A 21,593-nucleotide genomic window follows, 5' to 3' on the forward strand; every position below is an offset into this window, starting at 1 on the left:
CAATTGAATTCTTAATGAATCAGATGAAAATTAAGCGTAGGACTGGCCAGATATGGGATGACTTTGACGTAGTTGGCCAGCTTAAATATATTGCAATATATGGACAAACAATCCCTGTGTTGTTTAAAGGGTAAGGCATTTTTTAGTAGCAGTATGCACAAAATGTCTCTGTCTTAAATATATTGATAATGGGTTGAGTGCAGAGGACCTCTTGTAGTTGACTATATATATATATATATATATATATATATATATATATATATATATATATATATTTATAGTCTTTTCTAGTGCTTTTAATAAAAGCATCAAAGAGCTTATTTACAAATATATGAGCAAGTTTGAGGGCTAATATTCATGTTGATGCATCCTTCCACACTGCTTTTTAACTTGAGACAAGCTCCAACGCTCCCCTTCAGCCTGTTCTGATTAGGATTGGTACAATTGTGCAGCCTGTACCTGGCCTTATAGACCTGGAATTTTATGTGAATACATATTATCTGTGGAAGATATTAGGAGTAATTTTCGATGACCCCAGACACAAGTGCTAAAGCACAAAGGAGTACAAAACAAGCTCCTTAGTGGTCATTTAAATGGCACTTATTTCTGGAGTCCAGTTCAGGGCACTTCCTAAATTGAATGATAACTAGGTAAGGGGGTGTTTAGGAGGGATGCCTATGTGCCTCACAGCTATTCAGAGAGGTGCAGGGCACAAATATGAAAACAACATTTCAATCTTTGTGCCATTTTTTTCACTGCTTTGCACTTTGTAAATAACCCGTATTTCCAAATAGTATATTGCTAAGATCCAATTGTGTTCACAATCCTTATCTGGCTCGCACTTGTATCAGTTCAAGCCCAAATCACAGTATCTAGAAAAAGACCCAGCACCAAAGGCACAGGAACAGACAGATATATAGGGTTATTTTGCTTTAGATATGGCACCGCCTTTTGTTATCAAAGGATTGATTAACTCTGCAACATATGTGTCAATCCCTTTCAATCTCACCACCACCATAAGCAATTTACAGAAAGAAGCTTTTTTAACTTTCCTTATATAAACTTTTTAGGTGGGTACTCACAAACTGAATTTTTTTAACTTGCATATATAATTCTCATCACGAATGTAGCCTGCGTTCTGGTATGAACGTGGGCCAGAGTGAGCACAATTTCCCTGCAAATCAGGATAGCCCATCACGTCAGGTACCCATTTTGTTTATGGGACACAAAAATTTTTGATGGCAGCTCTGCAGCCACACAGCAAAAATTCATTAGCCAGGCAGCAAAAATCAGAAGCCCCATTAAAGGAACAGTAACACCAATAAATAAAGTAATCAAAATATAATATACTGTTACTATGCATTGGTAAAAGTTATGTGTTTGCTTTAGAAAGACAACTGTAGTTTATGTAAATAAGCTACAGTGTAGCCATGGGGGCAGCCATTCATGCTAAAAAAAGGAGAAAAGGCACAGGTTACTTAGCAGATAACAGACAAGTTTGGTAATAGTATACAGTGGCATTCTACAAAGTGCATCTGTGCTTTCAATGGCTGCCCCCATTGCTAAACAGCAGCTTGTTTATATAACACCAGTTGTACCAGTGCAGGGAAACAGGACATTATATTTCAACTAACACTTAAATGTTTTGGTATTACTGTTTCTTTAAATGGGTGGTTCACTCTTTTTGTATGTTATAGAATGGGCACTTCTAAGCAACTTTTAAATTTTTCTTTATTATTTATTTTCTATAGTTTTTTTTATTTGCCTTCTTCTGACATTTTCCAGCTTTCAAAAGGGGGCACTGACCCCATCTAAATATTAAATGTTCTGTAAGGCCACATATATTTTGCTATTTCTTATTACTCGCTTTCTATTCAGTTGTTCTCCTATTCATATTCCACTCTCATGTTCAAATCAATGAATGGTGCTAGGGCAATTTGGACCCTAGCAACCAGATGGCTAAATATGAATAAAAATAACTCAAATACCAAAAGTAATAAAAAATTAAAACCAACTGCAAATTGTCTCAGAATATAATTTTCTATAACCAGGGGACCCCAACCTTTTTTTTACCTATTAGCCACATTCAAATGTAAAGAGAGTCGGGGAGCAACACAAGCATGAAGAATGTTCCTGGGGGTAGCCTGGCAGCCTACAGGAGGCTCTGTTTGGAAGTACACCTGGTTTTTATGCAGCTAAACTTGGCTAGAATTTTTTTTTTAAAAAAAGCACCTGTTTTGAGGCCGCTGAGAGAATACATCATTCACATCAGTATATACTGTACCATATCCGTGAATAAAATGTGCAGCATCCTACTACTCTGTTTTGTTCTCAAGGTCTCTCCTTTTCTTTCATATTTTTCCTTTTATCTCCCTTTGTCTTTTCTCTCCTTGTTTCTGTTCTTATATGCTACTTAATTACTGATATTTTTTCTTTCATATGATCCCAGATATGCTTTCATGTATGCACTCATATTTCTTTTTCCATATTTCTCTTCCTTTAACTGTTTTTAATTGATCACCCAGACTTTTTCCCTCTCCTATTCTCTCTATTTCTGTTGCTTTTCTAGGAAGTTTCCTTATAACTATCTTACTTACAAAAAAAATTGGACTAATCTACATTAATTATAGTTCAACTTAAAGGGCACATGTTGGCCAAAAATATCCCCAACCAACGGCCATGTTGTGCATAGCGTATGTGCACAATGTGCTTCTTACATCATGCACATGTGCATAACGAGCAAGTTTCGGCATTTGCTCATTATATGCATGTGTGTGCCCCGACATGACCACTCGTACCAGGAGCTCCTCCTAGTGTGGGTGTCCTAGCTCTGGTAGGGGGCAATTAAAAAAAAAAACTACCGATACCCCCAACCAGAATTAGGGCTCTATTAGCCCATACATTTGGTTGGGGAAAATGTTTTTTTCCAACAGGTGCCCTTTAACTGAACATATAAAAGTATGCATGCAGTCATCTTTATATTCAACGCCATAGTTATAAGTGGGTTGCAGTGAATCCTGGCTATAGTAATCCTCCACTCGGGCCCCTAGTAGGGTTGCCACCTTTTCTGGAATAAAATACAGCCTTCATATGTATTTATCTTTTTTCCCTATTAATAACATTGGGCTCAACCATCATTTTTACTGGTCAGGCCGGTGAAATACTGGCCAGGTAGCAACCCTAGCCTCTAGTGAGTGCAGCAAAGCCAGCCACCCCCCCCCCCCCCCCCCTTTAGATCCTAATTTCACCAGGCACTGGATACTTATACCCCCTGTTCCCCTCTTATAAACCTCCAATTTCCAAACTTTATGGTACATCTCCTCCACTTTGAGTCAAATTTTTGACTCAAACACCGTTTACAAGTGCAAGCTCCAGACTGTCTCATGCGATACTTCCTCTCTCCAATATAACCTCCTTCACAAACAAGCAGTCTGCTGTTGTACTGCATAATTGCTCATCCACATCCTCCCCTTCCCTGAAGTAGTCCTTTTTCTACCCACCCTCCAAAAGTTCTGTTCCTCCCTCCCTACCATGTTGCCCTCCCCTGCAACATAATCCTCAGGCCCTCTTGCTTTATCAGTGGGTCTCCTTTCTGTGCTGCCTCCAAGCAAAAAAAAAAGCTCCAGCATTCAGAAGTTTTGCATTGCTCCACAGGGGGTGCAGTTAGTGAAGACTATTGTCATTCAGCCACATTCTGCCCCAATTCAGGAACTGCATCTACTTATTTAACATAACCACATCCCTTCAGTCACAACTACTTGTAGTATTCAACTTCAGGAGCCTAAAATTGAAGTTTCATTAGGCAATTGCTCCCTCTACTGTTCAGAAGGCCACCCTCCAACCAGTCCCGTGGAACAGTATTAACCAATCACATGCACAGTATGTAGAGAGAGGTTTGGAACGCAGCTGGAACACACAGGTCTGCAATTTACAACAATCATTCCTTCAGCGGAAAGTCTTTACATCAAGATGGTAACGTCTGTACTGAGTAGAGGGACTGTAAGCAGGTGAGGTTCTTGGGGCTTTAATGAGCTATTTTCAAGGAAGGAAAATTAGGTATAAACGTTTTGTACTGGATGAGCTGCTGTGCAGTCAGTGTGACAAGCCTTACACGTGTCTGTTGTACAGAAATACAGGGATCAGCGCTTGTTACTGTTTTCACCCCGTGCTGGATGGAAGGGAAGGGAGGTGAGGTAGGAAGAGAACTGCTTCAGGGAAGGGGGGAGGAGGAGGAATTATGCAGTGGGAAAGCATAGTTCTTCATTGTGGAGGAGCGCAAGAGATATTCTGGAGGAGAGGAAGTATGATATGAGGCAGCCTTGAATAAGGGGAGTTCGCAAAACTTTGGTCCAGGTCTCTTGTGTACTTCGGTACTTCACTTATTCACTTTTGTGTTGACTGGACTGCAGAAGGAGGAGCTGCACAGTGACAGCTGTCTGAATCTCACTTATTTTTATTGCACAAACAGTGCAGCTCTCGGACTTACTTAGCTGACTGTGCCCATTGCCTTTCACTGTATATACTGTCCTTGGGGTTCCAGCACCCATATCTTTGTGAATAATGTACGTTTTGGGTGCCAGTACTGAGTGCTTCCCACTTTGTATAATGTTCTTGGGGTGCTAGTACTGGCCTTCATTGTAGAAGGTGCCTGCTAGTTGTGCTGCTATCATACATGGCCCTGTGAATTCTGTTGGTGGCCCTAACAACCCAAACAGGTAGGACTGACTTTAAATTTATTATGATAGATGTCCTAAAATGGATATTATGTACAATACTACTACTCTTCTGCATTAAATATACACTTCCTCATACTGAAGTAAGAAACTTTCTAAATACAATCAATTAAATATTCTGTACCATTTCTGAAATAATCAAGTTTATATTCACTATCCCTCTCTCAGCATCTGTTTCTCTTCATTCTATCTTCATGCAGCAGTTGAGTGTCAGATGAATGATCCAATATATCTTATAGGGGGGCTTCCTTTCCTACCAGATGAATTAGAGCTCACTCAAATAACTGATTCCAGTACAAACAAAATCTAACAAAATAACTGCCTTTTGCACAAGTTCTGCGTGTAGAGAGACATGATGTCTGGTGATTTTAATAGAGTGAGTGCTAATACATCTTCTAATCTAGGCAAAAGGAGCCCCCTATAAGATATATTGGATCTAACTGTCAATGAATATCTCATACCCAACTGCTGAATGAAGAGAGAATCAAGAGAAAAAGATGCTGAGAGAGGGATAGTGAAGATATACCTGATTATTTCAGAATTTTAAATTTATTGTATTTAGAAAGCTTCTTATTTCAGTTTGCTGAAGCCAATATTAAATTTTCATTTTCACGATAGTTCCCCTTTAATGACTAAACAATTTTCAATATGTTTACTAGCATTTCTGCTGTTCAAGCTGATTATTCATTTTCTACAGTGGCTACCAGCATAATGACCCAGCGTTTGAGGTGTATATAGCAGTGGTGTTGCTGAACTAGTAAATCCGTAGCAAAAAACAGTCCACCATCAATCAACGTGTTACATTTGTACCAATCTGGGATAATATGTAAATGCACAGTCAGACAGGGTCAGCGGGACACTGGGAAAAACACGGTGGTGCCTAGTCCCCCCCCCCTTTTGCCAGGAATCAGGCACTTCACTCTCCCCCCCCAATCGCGGCCGCAGGAGGTAAGCAGGATAAGTGGTAAGAAGTGGGGGTGGCATTTAAAGGAGATGGATCCTATGACTAGGGTGGGGGCCCTGAGTGGCAGCCCTTGTGGACCCTGGACACCCCCCATTAAAAATAACTACATTGGTTATCAAGAAGCTTTTTCCAGCTTGGTATTAATGTGACTTGTTGATTGCTGTTAGACTGAGGTGTTGTTAATAAACAATGAAATAGTAAAATGGCTTTGCTTTAAAGTGGCATGGCTTATTATAATAGCAGTTGGCGCTCATAGTTGTGGTTGGGGCTTAACGTTTTACCCTGCTGCACACTTACCATCCCTCCACTTTTTCACCCCAATTCAAGAACTGTAATTGTTTGTTTGCAGGGTCAGCTCTGTCCTTAACCGAGATGTCAAGCAGTTTGGCAAACAGTTTCTGTTTGATGGCAGGGAGGAGACCTGCTGGAACTCAGATCAGGTGAGGGCTTTTCTTCTTATTTTATTTCTGAATTTAATTCTGGCCATACATAGCAAGACCTGATTGTTTAGCTGATTTGTCCCTGGCGCCCTAACTTCAGTACAACGTCTGGTGCCCCATTGTGTGACAGGGACCTTCTACTGTAAATTTCTTCTGAATTGTGCTAAGTACAGCAGGATACCTATGCTGCCATAGTTTTACGGTATCTCCCTATACAGGCTATGTCCAAACTTGTAGGCTGTTACTGCTGAATTGTGCCTAGTAAATGGGGATATCTATGCTGCCATAGTTTAATGGTATCTCTGTGTACAGACCATGAGCAAATTTAGGGGGCTGTTCCTGCTGAATTGTGCCTAGTACATGGGAATACCTATGCTGGCATAGTTTATAGTATATCTCTGTCAAGCTATGAGCAAATTTAGGGGACTGTTCCTGCAGAATTGTGCTTAGTACAGTGGAATACCTATGCTGCAATAGTTTTATGGTATCTCTCTGTACAGGCTATGAACAAACTTTGTGGGCAGTTCCTGCAGAACTGACCTTCACAATTGTACAATTTGCTTTGATTGATCAACTAGATTAAGACTAATGATTGGCCACACTACAATTTACAGTATTTAGTACATCTCCAGCTAGTAAGAAAAACTCTTCTCTCAATGGTCATGCCAACAATAGACATGCACTGTCCATTTTATGTATGGATAGCACAGCTTTAGTCTTGTGAGATTTCTTCTAAGAGATAAGGACTTTGCATGCCATCTTCAAAAACAACAGCAGCTCAGATCTGATCCTTTTAATTTCCAAAACATAGAAAAAAAACAAAGCAAATATAGAAATAAAAGGTTTTTTAACAAATGTGTATATAATCAAAGTTAAAAGTATTAAGGCAGTTCTGATGGGTCTATAAGATTATTGATAGATGGAAATACTCAGTCTAATAACCTCCCCCCCTCAGACAATGCTAAAATTAAACAGTTGTAGTGGGCAATGCTACGCTTCATCTGCTGTAAGAAGAGCATCTGTGTAATAAAATGGTGCAGAAGGTATCTAGCACTGGGGTGGTGAGGCTGCATCACAAGAACAAGTCTAAGCACACTGCCAGTACTTCACTGCAACTCCAGCATTCCAGCCTGCCTCCATGAACAGCACAGCTTGCCTCCCCACCCCCAGGATATGCAGAAATGATTCCCTCCCCACTACAAAATATTTACTCATATGTATATGCCAAGTTGATAAGGTTATTTTATAGGTGAATGCTTAAAGCCGTCATGTATTTATTGGTTAGGTTTCATTTTCAAAACTGTACCATTTAACATTTTTGGTAGCTAAAATTGTGACAATTACCTTGATAGGTTTTCATTGTATATCTGTTGCTTCTAGGGGTCATATCAGTGGGTTCTTATGGAATTTCCACAGAATGTATTAGTCTCTCAGATTCACCTTCAGTTCCAAGGAGGCTTTTCCTGCCAAACCTGTACTCTAGAAGGTAAGGTCATATTATTTGATAGGGAAGACTGAGTATATTACTACTACTGTATTACTATAATACACAGAGTCATAATGACACTTCATTCAGATCATCTTCTCCAGAGGCTACAGAAGGACTAAATATGTTATTTATTTTTAAATAATTTTGATTTTTCTGTCCTCTCACAGACATTGTTCATACCTCAAAATAGGTTTACTGTAGCATTGCTACTATACATACAAATATCCAATCAATTATATGAATAACTAAATTATAAGAATAAAAGAGTCTGTACAAGGTATATATTGAGAAATTAAAACTGAATGTATCCCTTTAATGTTTGGAAGAATGTTTGATCTTTCCCTAGGGTGCCAAAAAGACGGGGAATTGGTGAAGATAGCAGACTTCTACCCTGAAGACACAAACGCTCTTCAAATATCCTTTTCTGCATAATATAACATTAGAGAAAGTCTGTAATACAAAAGATGATGGTACAGAGTTCTGCTATATAGGTAACTTTAGAAAACTTGGTTCCTATAGGTTTGGTATGACCAAGTATGAAAAGCTCTAGTTAAACCAGAACAATTTACAAATTTGAGTCCATTGTAGTGTATATGCAGCTGCCTGAATTTATAGGTCACAGTATCACCCCAATGCCTAAGCAGCACCAAAAAGTCAACTTAGTATTTGTATATATTTATGGGAGCTTCTAGCAAATCATCTGCCTAAATGACTTCATAGGCAACTGGGCTTCTATTTTTTAGGCCTCCACAGAGCCAAAAATATAATAATTAGAAAAGAACCCACAATATCCTGGGATACTGAGTCCTGGGGACGGCAAGGCTAAAATATTACAGTGGCTACAATCTGTACCCTTGTCTCTATAACAAACAAACTCCTGCTTGGGACTGTAACTGGTTTCAAGAAACATGATTTGGCTTTGGTAAAATGTATGTGATGATATTACAGGACTGCGCTCTGTTATTTATACTCTTATACCCTCAATAAAACACAATACAAACTTAGAATGTAAATCTCTTGACAGCCATACTGACATCCACACTCATAGTTCCTAAAGAACCTTCACATAGTTACATAGTTAGTTACATAGTTAAATTGGGTTGAAAAAAGACAAAGTCCATCAAGTTCAACCCCTCCAAATGAAAACACAGCATCCATACATACACCCCTCCCTACTTTTAATTAAATTCTATATACCCATACCTATACTAACTATAGAGCTTAATATCACAATAGCCTTTGATATTATGTCTGTCCAAAAAATCATCGAAGCCATTCTTAAAGGCATTACACAGATAACACTGGTTCAGATATAAAAACTGTCACACAGAAAGTCAATCATTTTTCACATTCAGATAAAGGGAAAATCTGGGGCACCATGATCCTACGCCTCCATAACAAGATGTACTTCATATATTACTTCCCAGATTTTTGTTTTAATGGTTTCATTGTAAAATGTGTGCCTGTATTTAGCTCATGTTTTATTTCTTAACTCCTTTCCTTCACAAATTTGCTTTTTCTGAGCAGTCCGTCAGCAAGCTCAGGATCTCATTTCTAAACAGTACAGATTTCTTTGGGAGGATAACAGTTTATCACTTGGATGTTCTCGGATAGAAATATAAGAACATTTCTCCAGCAGCTGAATTGTGCATTGAATAAGGACTGCAGAGATTATGTCCCAGAGAGCAAGTTTCACACATCTAATGCTGCCTCAAATCTAGGCTGGACTAAAGCTGATTGTCCAATAACTGGGCCGATGTGATGTGAAGTTTTCTTACAGGCGATTGAGTAATACAGAAATAAATGAAACTGTTCAGAAAATAATAGTGACATGCAAAAAATGGACTCCTTTGCCAACACTTTGTACTAAGTTTGAAGATTGGTAAAAAATAACATAAATGCTGGCACTCGGACATACTGTACCTCCAGACCTGATTGCATATACACAAATAAATCATGATCTCTTGGGCAAGGAATGTCTGTTGTATCCTGCTTCTTTGTGAGTTAGTTTTTAATACATGGCTTCTTTTTTCCAAGTGAATAATGCATGATTGTTTTTTCTTACATTCTTGGGTGAATTCATTTTTTATGGCAAGCTGCAGCCATAGTCTAGTCTACGGTTTTTGGAAAAATATTCATTGGAATACTATAAATTATAATAAATGTATATCTAAAAACATGCTGCATGCAAGTGAGAATATTTTGTACTATTGTTTCAGATTACTAGTTCTCAAAGTATATTACGAGTTTCGTATTAGTATTTGCTTTTTTTCATTTTTTTTTCTTTCAGAATATTACAATGAAATCAAATCTTCACTTCTGCATTATGCTGTTTGATTTATTCACATGGACTACTACTGCAGCAATTGTGTACTGATAAAGATGGAATGCCTTTTACTGCCATGGAAATTGCGCAAGCAATTTAGTAATCTTCATCACATGGGTGTGTAGTATGGTAAGTTACGAAGATGGTAGGCAAAATTGTGTCATGGTCAATTTGGTAGGCAATATGGCCAATAATAGATGAGATTAATCTTGCGTCCACGACCTGAGGGTGCTAACTGATGATGGCTCTATACATCTGACACACTTTTGATAAAACCCTGTGAGGTGTGACATCACGCAGGTGGACATTGAGAGGGGTGGTGCCTGCTGGTATGTAAGGAGATTTCACTTGTAATTATTTGTGTGCATATTACCACTGGCCCCTGAAACATTTGGTTATTTCTGCACTCCACAGATAAAACACCTGGAAGTATTCCTTGATACACCATCTTTGTGTAGGTGGGTGTCCTTCTATTATAATTGTGGTTAGCATCGAGCACAATAAGAGCCTTGTGACCCCTGTTGGACTGCACTGATCAATAAAGACATTGTAACAATCAGTAACTGTCCTTCTTTAAGTTGCTGCTACAAGGATGACAGCTTCTCTGCAATGTTTTTAAAAACTTGCGGGTTCCTGGCCACTCCTACTCGGCAACAGCATTTCAATACGTACAATATACTCACAGCCATGGATCAACCGCAGTTATAGTTAAAACATTCCATCTTTATTTCCATCCATTAAAAGACCATTATATTATGGCAAAGGGTGCAGTTTAGATAGTCAAGCTGCTGACGTGTTTCGTGACCTTAAAGGGTCACTTCCTCAGAGCATAGACTATGCTCTGTAGAAGTGACCCTTTGAGGTTACAAAATGCACAAATTCATTTCAGTGGTAGTGTTTGGTAATTAAAGGGGAAGAAAGTCTAAAATAGAATAGGGCTGTGAATGCTGTATTTTTTATACTAAACATGAACTTACTGCAACACAAGCCTAATCAAACAAATAATTTATGCTTTCAAAGTTGGCCACAGGGGGTCACCATCTTGTAACTTTGTTAAACATCTTTGCTAGACCAAGACTGTGCACATGCTCAGTGTGGTCTGGGCTGCTTAGGGATCATCATAAATTATCGAAAAGTCAATAATAATCAGAGTATGCAGACTGCACTGGGTCCTGTGTTGTCATGTAATCTAACGGGGATTTTAAAGTTTTTGTATTGTTTAATACAAACTTTCTCCAACTCTGGAGAACCAGTGGCTGCAGCAAAATAATCCTCCAAATAGAATCCCAGTTCATCTGTTTAAATTTGGCTCCATGATCTTTGTCCCTGCAGTAGGAGTTGGAAACTGTAAAGGGGATGTAAAGAGGGCACAGATCTTCCTTGCTAAAGGTTTGTGGTTACCTTGGGCAGGTACAGAAGCCCAAAATATAATGTTCAACATTTCTGCCTTACTACTACATATATTCCCAGAGGATACCATTTGCATATATATAATTTGCATATTTAGAAACTTAAAACTAATTCCAACTTTCCTTTCTCTTCCATTGTCAATCAATTTTACAGTATTTGTTATGGATATAGATGTGGATATCAGAGATACACTAAAATGCTTATTGTGATCTTTTATAAAATTTAAACAGAGATTACAAAAAAATACAACAATAAATTCCTCAACAAACGTATGAACAATTATAGCATGCCTTGCTAACAGTGATTTTAATGGTGTAAGTCAGCGTTTTGGTCTTACACAGAGGACCTTTATCACACAGAGGTCATCTGCGTAAGACCAGAATGTCAACTTACACCATTACATTTTTGGATACAAATTAAGTCCCAAGAGTTCTCTATGTCCTTTATGCTTATTTTACATTTTGCAATAGCACCTGGGCTTTTTTCTTGGGGGTAGCACTACCATTGACTCTCTCTTTCGCTCTCTCTCTATCTCCCTCTCTTTCTCTCACCAACTAATATTACACTATATAATTACTAAGAGTATCTTGACTATCAAAGAGACAATGAAAAGTTAAATACTTTTTCTCATTTTTTCTTTACTGTTTTTCTATTCCTGCACAATACCCATATTAATTGCATTTAAAATATGCATTTGTTGGCACTGATGATTATTCAAAATGTACTTGGGGTTAGATGGTTCCATGATTACATACATAAATACCATACTATTGCCTCTTTAAGAATTCTATCCATTTCCCATAACAACCCACCTGGGATTATATGGGTGAATGTAGCATCATGACCTGTTTTATTTGTCTGCTAATATTAAGATAACATGCAAAAAAAATGTCCCTTTTTCAACATTAGCTGAATGAATAGGGTTTGTGCTATTATAAGCGGTAGCTTACCTCTTTTTTAGTTGATTACTTTTTAATATTCCCTAGTAGTGCATTCATCTATTAATGGTTTTTCTGAAAACAATCATATGAATTGTAACCACACACTTTTCTTCTTCCAGCACACAATTTACCAAAAAATGTTTTTAACTTCAGCATTTGATCTAGTTTATACAATCAGTTGTATATCTAAGGCCATGTGAACATTTACATTACTATGCACTGTGAAAAACAATAGTTCTAAAAATGCATTGGTAACATTACAGTGTCCTTCACAGTCACTTTATCTGATATAGTCATATCAGCTATAATAATTACTTATGGAATTTGGTAGTTACAGCGTTTACACTAGTGTTGAATCTTTTCCCACTACTCCTGGTTTTCTTGGTACCACGTTTCTCATCTCCTGGGCTACTCCATTCCAGATTTTGGGGTTTGGCTGCATGAGGCCAGATTCAACAGATAGTGTTCGATGCATCCTAGGTATGATGTAACTCTCCGCTCCATTGTTTTTAATGTGATGCTCCCCTTGGCTTATTGCAGTCATATTGCTGTGTGGAGGTGAAAGTGATTGTAGTTTCTGCTGCTGTTGAAGAAAGGGTGGATAGGAGAACTCACGATGGATCTCAGGACGGGGACGCACAGGGGAGAGCTCTTTGCTGTTGTTAAGGTCGCTGGAGGGGGCAGAGTCTGTAAGTTCCTCATCATGGGCTGAATCATTTTCATAGAGAGTGCTGTTTAGCTGATCATGGCTTTGACGTGTTGCCTGGGAGGCTTTGTGCAGAGTATGTACTACGACAGCTGTCATAAAAATAGCGCTTGATGTCAAAATACAGGAGCTGGCTATCCCCGTCTCTATCTCAAACAATATCAGCATATAGAGAGACACAGCTGCAGAGAAAAGAAAATATCTAATTTAAGAATTATTTAAGCATTTGTTACTGGATTATAAAAATGTAGTCATGTTTTCTGACTGCTTTAAAAGTCTGTTTTTAACTATGCACATTTTTGTACGATTTTGTGTGGCTGCTTTAAAAGTGTGTTTTTATTACTTTTTTGTACTTCAATAAATTTAAGTTGCGCTATCAATATTTTCCTGGGTAAAATTTTTTTGGGTTAGTATAATTCACAGTACATTTTTAAAAGAGTGGTGTAGTTCTATACATTTACTGCATGGCAACTCCTGAATTAACAGATCTCATGTTTTAGCTTTACAGGCCCTATTTCTTGCAGATCTGTTCTGCTTTGTACAAAAGCCTTTTCACCGGCGGGATGGCATACAGATCGCTTTGGTTTTTCTGAAGTTTCCTCGTGAGGCAACTTCGGGTGACTTCGGAAAACAAAGCAATACGAATGCCATCCCGCAGGTGATTCACATTCTTGCTAGAGGGAAGGCATTTTGGGGGAGATTAGTGCCTGAAGAAGAGGAGGTTTGATGCTGGGTTATATTATTTTCTAATTAAAAGCAGGTTAATGCATTGTGTGGGTGGTAATTTTCTATGTATTTATATAGCATATACAGTAAGTGCCTCTATTATGCCTGGAGGTACACTTTGTAAACACCCCTTGTAAATACTGGCATTGGCTAATAAAAGCATACTTGTCATTGATTGATTACCAGGTGCCACTACTTTATACAAAGTATACTGTTGACCAATTTGTTCTTTCTGCTTTGTTTCAGTACGCAAATCCTACCAATAATGTTGCAACAACTAGGGGTTATTTATTAAAGTCCAATTTTTTCTGGTCAGACCTTCAAAGGGGAAACCACCATTTTTTCATAGAAAAAAAATAAATTATTTTGAGATGTATTAAACCCCGATGGTGTTAAAAGTCAGAATAAAAAAGTACTTCGACTCAGACCTGCCGAGTTCATGGTAGATGTCCCATTGACATTTTGAAGATATCCTGATCTGTGCTGGGTTTCATTCAATAACAAGAAGATGTGGTGATTGCAGACTTCAATCTGAAAAAGTCGCAGGTTTCGGGCATCATATCCGAAAAAGTAGCAGTTTTCATCGAAAAATGTGTAAGATTTGAATTTTTTTCACAATTTTATCATGTCGTTTCCCGCACAAGAAATATTCGTGAAAATGTATTGATAACTAGAGAGGGAGTCCTTGTGGATTTGTTTGCAGTTGTTTTCAGAAAATAGTGAGAAAATTTTCAATTTTAATAAACAACCCCCTAGTGAAAAGCCTTCCAAGACAACACATGAATGGAGCCTAACATACCTGATATTATTGGCTATGTAAGATAATACTCATAGCAGGATTTTGGAACATTACAACCTTATTACCCTGTGACTTTTTTAATGACTAATATAGTGCCTTTTAATTGATGTTGATAGTAATAAATCATGCAGTTTGTGTATATGCATATTGTTTGTCTCCTCAGATATGTTGAACTCTTTTAATGCTCTCTGGATGAGCTTTCTGAATGGCTTTCCTAGACCTCCAGCTGTTTTTCCTTGTTTTTACAGCTTTCCAAACTATTTATGCTTTTAATAGCTAAGATTTTGCCCATAATTTTCAGCTTAATTAAATTAAACACATTTTGTAAGCTTGATCATGTTTTCAACTGAATAGAATTTTGTATTTCACACCATATTCTCCAAAGCATTGTGTCTGATTTTAAATCTGGACCATCTAAAATGAACAGATTGATTTGGAATACAATCCAGCTAAAATCATTCTACCACACTGATGCCCGATGAAAAGCATGAAAGACAAACACACTTCTAGGTAAAATGACATTGTTTTGGTCTGTAAATGAAAATAACGTATGTGTTTTTTACTTGGTAACTGTTTAAGGACATACGTGGAGTTCATATAGACTTGGATATTTTGCTTAGTTTGAAGAGGCAAATGAAGAGTTCCAAATGTCCTTGAGTTAAAAAGAATGTAAACACAAGATGACCTATACATAAAAAATGGCGATACAATGTATGTGAATGAATGTATATCGGGAAAGTTCATTCTCTCATTGAGAGAATCCTCTCTCGTTTTGCTTGAAGATTATGTGTATGGTCAGTTTTTTTTAATACTTGCATTAACAAGTGTACTGTCTCTGCTTGCAATTAGAATAAATACAGCAGTCCTATCTTGCTGTATGACAATGGCTCTAATTAAGTAAGCAACAGTCTTTATTTAAACCACAAAAGAACTCAAAGTAAGTTTACATTCATTTTCTATTCAAGTTTAGACCCCCTATAAGTAGAATAGTATCAGATATATTTACATCTGCATGTAACACGTAATATGGACAAAATGGCATGGAGGTTTCAAGCTAGTGATTTATTAAAAATAGGGTTGCCACCAGTGTGACTTTCACCCGGAGAGCCCAGTTTTTAAAATTACTGTCTGGATTTCCAAATTAGGACATCTGGACAGGACAGCAGTGTTCAGCCAATCACTGATCGCCACATCATAGCCACACCCCCTGAGAGCATGAACTCCAGCAAGACATCCCTGCCCCCCCCCTGAAAAGTCTCTGCCTGCTTCCCCACCAGGACTTTTTTTTTTTCCGTTTAGCCATGTAGGGGCGATCCTGGGCAGCAGCCTAGATATCATCCACCCCTCTCCCACACCGCACTTAAAACATCAGCGTCAGAGCGGGTCAAAGGATGGCTGTATCGCTAGTGCAATGAGCACAATAGCACTGTCTGCACTAGCAGAGCCAATTTTTTGAAATTAAAACCTTTAAAGGAATTGTGCAGTATAAAACTTAGTAAATAGATAGCCCATGCAAAATAAAAAATGTATCTAATATAGTTACTTAGCCAAAAATGTAATGTATAAAGGCTGGAGTGACTGGATGTCTAACATAATAGCCAGAACACTACTTCCTGCTTTTCAGCTCTCTTGGTTTCCACTTATTGCTTACCAGGCAGTAACCAATCAGTGACTTGAGGGGGGGCCACATGGGTCATGTTTGTTTTTGATTCTGAGCTGAATGCTGAGGATCAATTGCAAACTCACTGAAAAGATATGTACCATGTGGCCCCCCTTCAAGTCACTGACTAACTCAGAGTTAGAGAGCTGAAAAGCAGAAAGTAGTGTTATGGCTGTCAGTAACGTAACTTGGTGGGGGCGGGCCCTGGTGCGAGCCATGCAGACGGGCCCGCCCCCCCACTCCAGCCGGCTGCAGCGCACACGATCTTCCGGGGGGGGGGGGGGGCCCTGGCCCTGGCCCTGGCCCTGGCCCATTTGCACCCCTGCTCCCCCGGTAGTTATGCCCCTGCTGGCTGTTATGTTTGACATCCAGTCACTCCAGTTTTTATAGATGAAATTTTTGGCTAACTAACTATAGTTTTAGCAATGAACTATTCCTTTAAAGTTACAAATTTTTGCTGCTCCTTGAAACTGGCCTCTTGCTCGGTGGTGTAACTATATATTAATAGGTCCCACAGCAAATATTTTTTCAGGCCCTGAAAATGTCTGGAAATGTACCTGTTTTACCAATATTTATTGATATTGTATATGAATTAGGGCTTCATTGGGCCCATATACCTTATGGTTCCTCTATAGTTACGCCCCTGCTCATGCTACTGCCTAAGGCAAGGTTCTCACCTTGCCTCGTGGCAGGAGTGGCCTGTAGCCATGGTACATATATATATATATACACATTGTATACTAATACAAATGTATTCATGAAAATTAAAGCTGTTTTCTCACCTGCTAAATACACAGCAATTCCAAGACAGAACAGGCAGATTGCAGATTGCCTTACACTGCGGTTGTCCAACAGGAACCAGTCACCCCTAAAAAAAATCAATGGTTCAAGAGTGTTACTAGTAAATACTGTAATATAGCAGTGGTGGTAAATGCATGGAGAAATCATCCAGGGAATATAACTATGCCTAGAAGTTTCCTAGCAAACAGTGCTATTGAAGTAAAAAGATGGCACATACAGTAGTTAATTATTAACCGAGGGGGGGGGGGGAATAAAGCATCATGGCCTTTTTTGCAGGATATATATGTTTGTAATATCTAAATAGTTTTCAATATAGAGCAAAAAATACAATACAGTTAGGAGATATAAGGATATAGAGTCAACGCCATATCTATATTCCCACATTTTACACCACTTGCAACCCCACCATTTTTAATGCTTTTTAGCGGGTGTTTTTTTTAGTTTTATACTCATTTTACTGTAAACCAAAATGTAGCACCTTATTTTCTGTAAAATGACTAGTTGCTTTATATAGTTGCCCTATATCTAATTTTATTGGATACAAAGCTACAATTGAAAGGCTGAACACTAACTTACCTTGCACTAGCCCTTCTATAAATAGAAAATTTCAGATCAGTAGATTGCATTCTAGAAGTAGGATGTAATTGTACATGAAGGGGCAGATTTATGAAGGGTCAAATTGAAAATTCTAATTGTTTTTTAATGGTCAAAACTGTCAAATTCGACTAGGGAATTATCCAAACTCGATTCAAGTTTTTAAATAAATACCAATTTGATTTTCGAGATTTATCATACACTGGCCCTTTAAAAATTTGAATTAGCCTGTTTGCCACCTAAAACCTATCAAATTGATGTATAAGTCAATGGAAGTCTTGTTTGTAGCCTTCCTGATATTCAAGTTCTTTTCAGAGAAAAAGCTTGAATCGAGTTTGGTCGAATTCTAATCTAATTCGATTTGAGTTTTCGGTCGGTTTTGGATATTCGATTTTTTTAATAAATAACCCCCCCCCCAATTGAATTCAAAATTTGAACCTTGGCAAATGTGCCTTGAAATATCTGGCATCAGACATGTTAGAAGGGACTTCTGCTTCTTTTAAATACAGTACAGTGGGCCAGGTGCAATTAAATGAGAAAAACTAATGCCAGGGTTAGCACATGAAAACTCAATATATGTCTTTAGGGAAATTCAGCATTGAATTAGTGCATCCATTTTTCTCATTGAATAGAATCTGATGCAGGTGAATGAAAATAAAGACATTCCAATTAGATTTTACATTAGAGTTCTGAGGATCAGATTTTATATAATCCAACAAAATATGCTTCTGCATGCTGCTACATGGCAGATAAAGTCTGGCCCACAAAATCTCCCATGTCAGTGTACCAATGTTCAATTTTAAGTGAACTTCCCCTTTAAGCTCTGGCAGTTGTTAATGAAATGGAAGAGCTTCACGCTAAGCCATTGTAGTCAGCAACTGGTCAGAACAAAGGGTGAGAGTTTAAAATCGGGGCCAGAGATTCAAAAGGCAAAAAGCATGGCTCTTGAAATGCATGGAGGGAATTGTTTGCTCTAAACCAGAAAAGTAAAACAAAAATGCTCCCCAGAAGCAGTATACCAATAATATAAGTCTTACATCAACCATATTGTTTTTAGTAAATACATTTCTAATGAACTGATAAAAGATAGCAATGATGCTTATTACAAAAACAGTCCGCCATTTATAGGAGATGCTCATTTGAAACATTATTACATTTCATCTGTAGCATAATTACATATCTGGCATTGTTCTGTTGAAGCCCAATAGAAAAAAATAGCCTGTGTCCAATGTTGGGTGTACTGTAACTTAAAAAGCTCTACAATGCACTGTTCCTGGGGGTTTAAGATATAGATCGATAAATACTGGCAGACATTACTGTGTTACGTGCACAAATAAGGATTATCTACTTTTATATTTTTTCTGGCATTTACTGTATATAGTGCCAACGCATTTCTACAGCACGCTACACTGATGGATACTATAGTGTATACTGTATGTTGCTCTATGTCAGCATAGGGAATATCAGTTCAGACAATTCTCTTTGTGAACAGCTCAATAGGAATCAATTCTCCTATAGCATTTTGCATTACTAAGATTGGAAGTTAACTGCGCATGGCTATCCCAGGCATTTTGATTGCTGCTACCAAGTACGCTGATCAAAACACTTTGTGCGCCATGAGAAGTCAGAGCCAGCTGTCATCATGTGAAGAGCTATAAGTGTAGGCCTCCCTAACTTATTATGAGCTGCACTATCCCCATATTTAAACTATATATACATGTGACTGGTTTACATCAACAGAACAATCTATGCGTTTTATCAAACCTTTATGCAAAGTAAAATGAATGCTATCCCTTTTTATACATATTATTTTTTAGAAACAAACATGTTTCATATCGGCCTTATGAATTACTGCAGTTGCAGATCAGTGGTATGGAACCTTTAATAAGATAGCTTGTGTGGCCAATGTAAGGTTATCACATCCAAGCTACATATAAAGAAAACAATTTTGCATTTTTCCATAGAATTTTGCATTATGAAAAGAAAGCTGTAAACAAGAGGTCAAGGCCCATTTCAACATGCTGATTCATATTTACGCAAATGATCATTATAAAAAAAAATATTTTACTTACCTTCCAGACTCGGGGTCATCTCTGCCAACCTCAGCGGTGAAGTACGAATGAAGCAGACAGAGTAGAAGGCAACTGGCATTGAGGGCAAGACAAAGTGCAGCCAAGACTGCAGAAGCTGGCAGCAAGAACCTACCAGCTCCTGGGCCCAAACCCGCCCCAAATTCCCCCTGTCTCACTGAGTCCTGGACCCGAAAGATCAGTATGACTGAAAGAGAGGCCATAATGGCAGCCAAGACACCAAACAGGCTTAGAACCGTTAGTGCTTGCTGAGTATAATGGGAAGGCATCACTTCTTTTAACAGTGTTTCCAACAAAAAATATTGCTGCTATTGCCGATACAGTTAAACACTTCAGATAAAACTGCACTTTAAACAATTTCCTCATATAATACTTACAAAGAATCACTAATCACAGTCAAAATATTGAACATCAAAAATCAAAATGTGCTAAAAAAACAGAACAGTATCTTGAATTTAAATCCAATGCAGTTTTCTCTTCTCTAAACAATGACTTGATCCATCCTTTGAGAAATAAATCTCAACAAATCTCAACAAAGAAACTCCATTCCTAAATCTAATTGCAGTCTAAAATCCCCCCCAACTGAGCAAAGCCTGTAAAGAATGCACATACACACAACAGTAAAATGTTTGAATAGTACTTGCCAGACTCTTAGAATTCAGTGAGGGTCCTTTAAACGTTATATGTAAGTGATTTGTTTTCCTGGTTTCACTATTCTAAGAAAAAATTATTTCTGATGCTCTCACGTGTCTGCATAGAAAACTCCTTCCCATTCCAAGCAAACAAATACAACATCACATCTCACCATCCAATCTCTTTCTTACCCACGTGAAATGCATCTCTTCTGAAATGGACAGCCCTTATTAAACTACTCAAGAACTCCTGAAATATTATATTTATAAGAAGACTCAAAGCATGCCACAAAAAGCTAAGTAATGTGCTGGGAAAACGAGCCTCTACCAAAAAGGATCCTCTTGTCTCTTGGTAACAGTTGGGTTTTCAACAGAATAAAAGAAGGAATCTTTGAATTGTTTTGTTGAAAGGGAAGGAGGGGGGTAGGGGCGGGAATTTCAACCGTTTTTTAACTACATGCACTCCCTAGTGAATCAGTCAGCAAGGAGGGATTTTGGCATCATTTGACTTCATTTCTAGTTTCTATTTTAAGATATTTTAGATTTTTGAATTCTGTATCCCAATCATCAGCATTAGTGATGGTAATTACTTTGCCAACAAATTAGGCACTTGGCGGAATCCATAACCATACTTGTGTTTATAAATGCACTGTGCAGTGTGTTGGAGAGAACCATTGTCACATTATAAAGTACAAAAATCCTAAGCACTGCTGAGTGAAATCATTTTGAAACATTTAGACAAAAAAAAACCTGCACCAGAGAACGGTTTTGTTTGTCCCAAGACACTACATACTGTATGTGAGCTTGTTTAGACAACAGATATATGTAGTACCATGGTCCCTTCATGCTGACACACAATGATAATGTTGAGTGTGGTGCCTTTGATATGGTCCACAAGAATGGACTGGGCCCTATGAGTATTCCACCTATCTGAAAAGTATATAGGAAATGGCACCTAGAGACAAGTTTTAAGATCTTTGCTATGTTGCAGCTGTGGGCGCAATAATTTGGGTCACTTTTTTATAGACACCTATGGCCAGTTAATGGCAAAAACATGGTTAATTTATGGACACTCACAGTCAGTTTATGGCAAAAACATGGTTAATCTCTCTTTATGTAATAAAACTGTATCTAGCCTTTAACTAGACCTTCCTCTTTAACCCCAGGCATGGTGCTGGAAGTGAAAAGGTACATGCAATAAGGCCAAAGGGAAGTGTGCAGCTGGGGCAGGTGGCCCAGGGTGAGCATGGTGGGCATGGGAGATGAAAAAACTGGAAGATGA

General features: G+C 38.1%; 2 protein-coding genes across 3 annotated transcripts; one reads left to right on the top strand and one right to left on the bottom strand.

Moving 5' to 3' along the window:
- The first annotated feature begins 3,637 nt into the window (after positions 1–3,637).
- nr2c2ap.S (nuclear receptor 2C2-associated protein S homeolog) lies at positions 3,638–12,332 on the top strand. Of its 2 annotated transcripts, XM_041576694.1 has the most exons (6): positions 3,638–4,007; positions 6,047–6,137; positions 7,518–7,623; positions 7,973–8,040; positions 9,133–9,625; positions 9,917–12,332. In XM_041576694.1, the coding sequence occupies exons 1-5, from the start codon at positions 3,970–3,972 to the stop codon at positions 9,238–9,240; spliced, it is 411 nt and encodes a 136-aa protein (XP_041432628.1). In that variant the 5' UTR covers positions 3,638–3,969; the 3' UTR covers positions 9,241–9,625; positions 9,917–12,332.
- On the bottom strand, positions 12,000–20,688 carry tmem221.S (transmembrane protein 221 S homeolog). Its single transcript, NM_001195095.1, is given in 3 exon segments — positions 12,000–13,191; positions 16,977–17,062; positions 19,662–20,688. Coding segments are annotated over 3 exon segments (921 nt in total). The 5' UTR covers positions 19,949–20,688; the 3' UTR covers positions 12,000–12,643.
- Positions 20,689–21,593: the final 905 nt, after the last annotated feature.

Source organism: Xenopus laevis, chromosome 1S (assembly GCF_017654675.1).
Source record: "Xenopus laevis strain J_2021 chromosome 1S, Xenopus_laevis_v10.1, whole genome shotgun sequence".
In the NCBI taxonomy this organism is placed as follows: domain Eukaryota; kingdom Metazoa; phylum Chordata; class Amphibia; order Anura; family Pipidae; genus Xenopus; species Xenopus laevis.

Coding starts and splice junctions, on each gene's coding strand:
- nr2c2ap.S (XM_041576694.1), top strand. CDS start 3,970: ATGGTAACGTCTGTACTGAGTAGAGGGACTGTAAGCAG. Junction 4,008..6,046: donor AGTAGAGGGACTGTAAGCAG/GTGAGGTTCTTG, acceptor GTTTGTTTGCAG/GGTCAGCTCTGTCCTTAACC. Junction 7,624..7,972: donor CCAAACCTGTACTCTAGAAG/GTAAGGTCATAT, acceptor ATCTTTCCCTAG/GGTGCCAAAAAGACGGGGAA.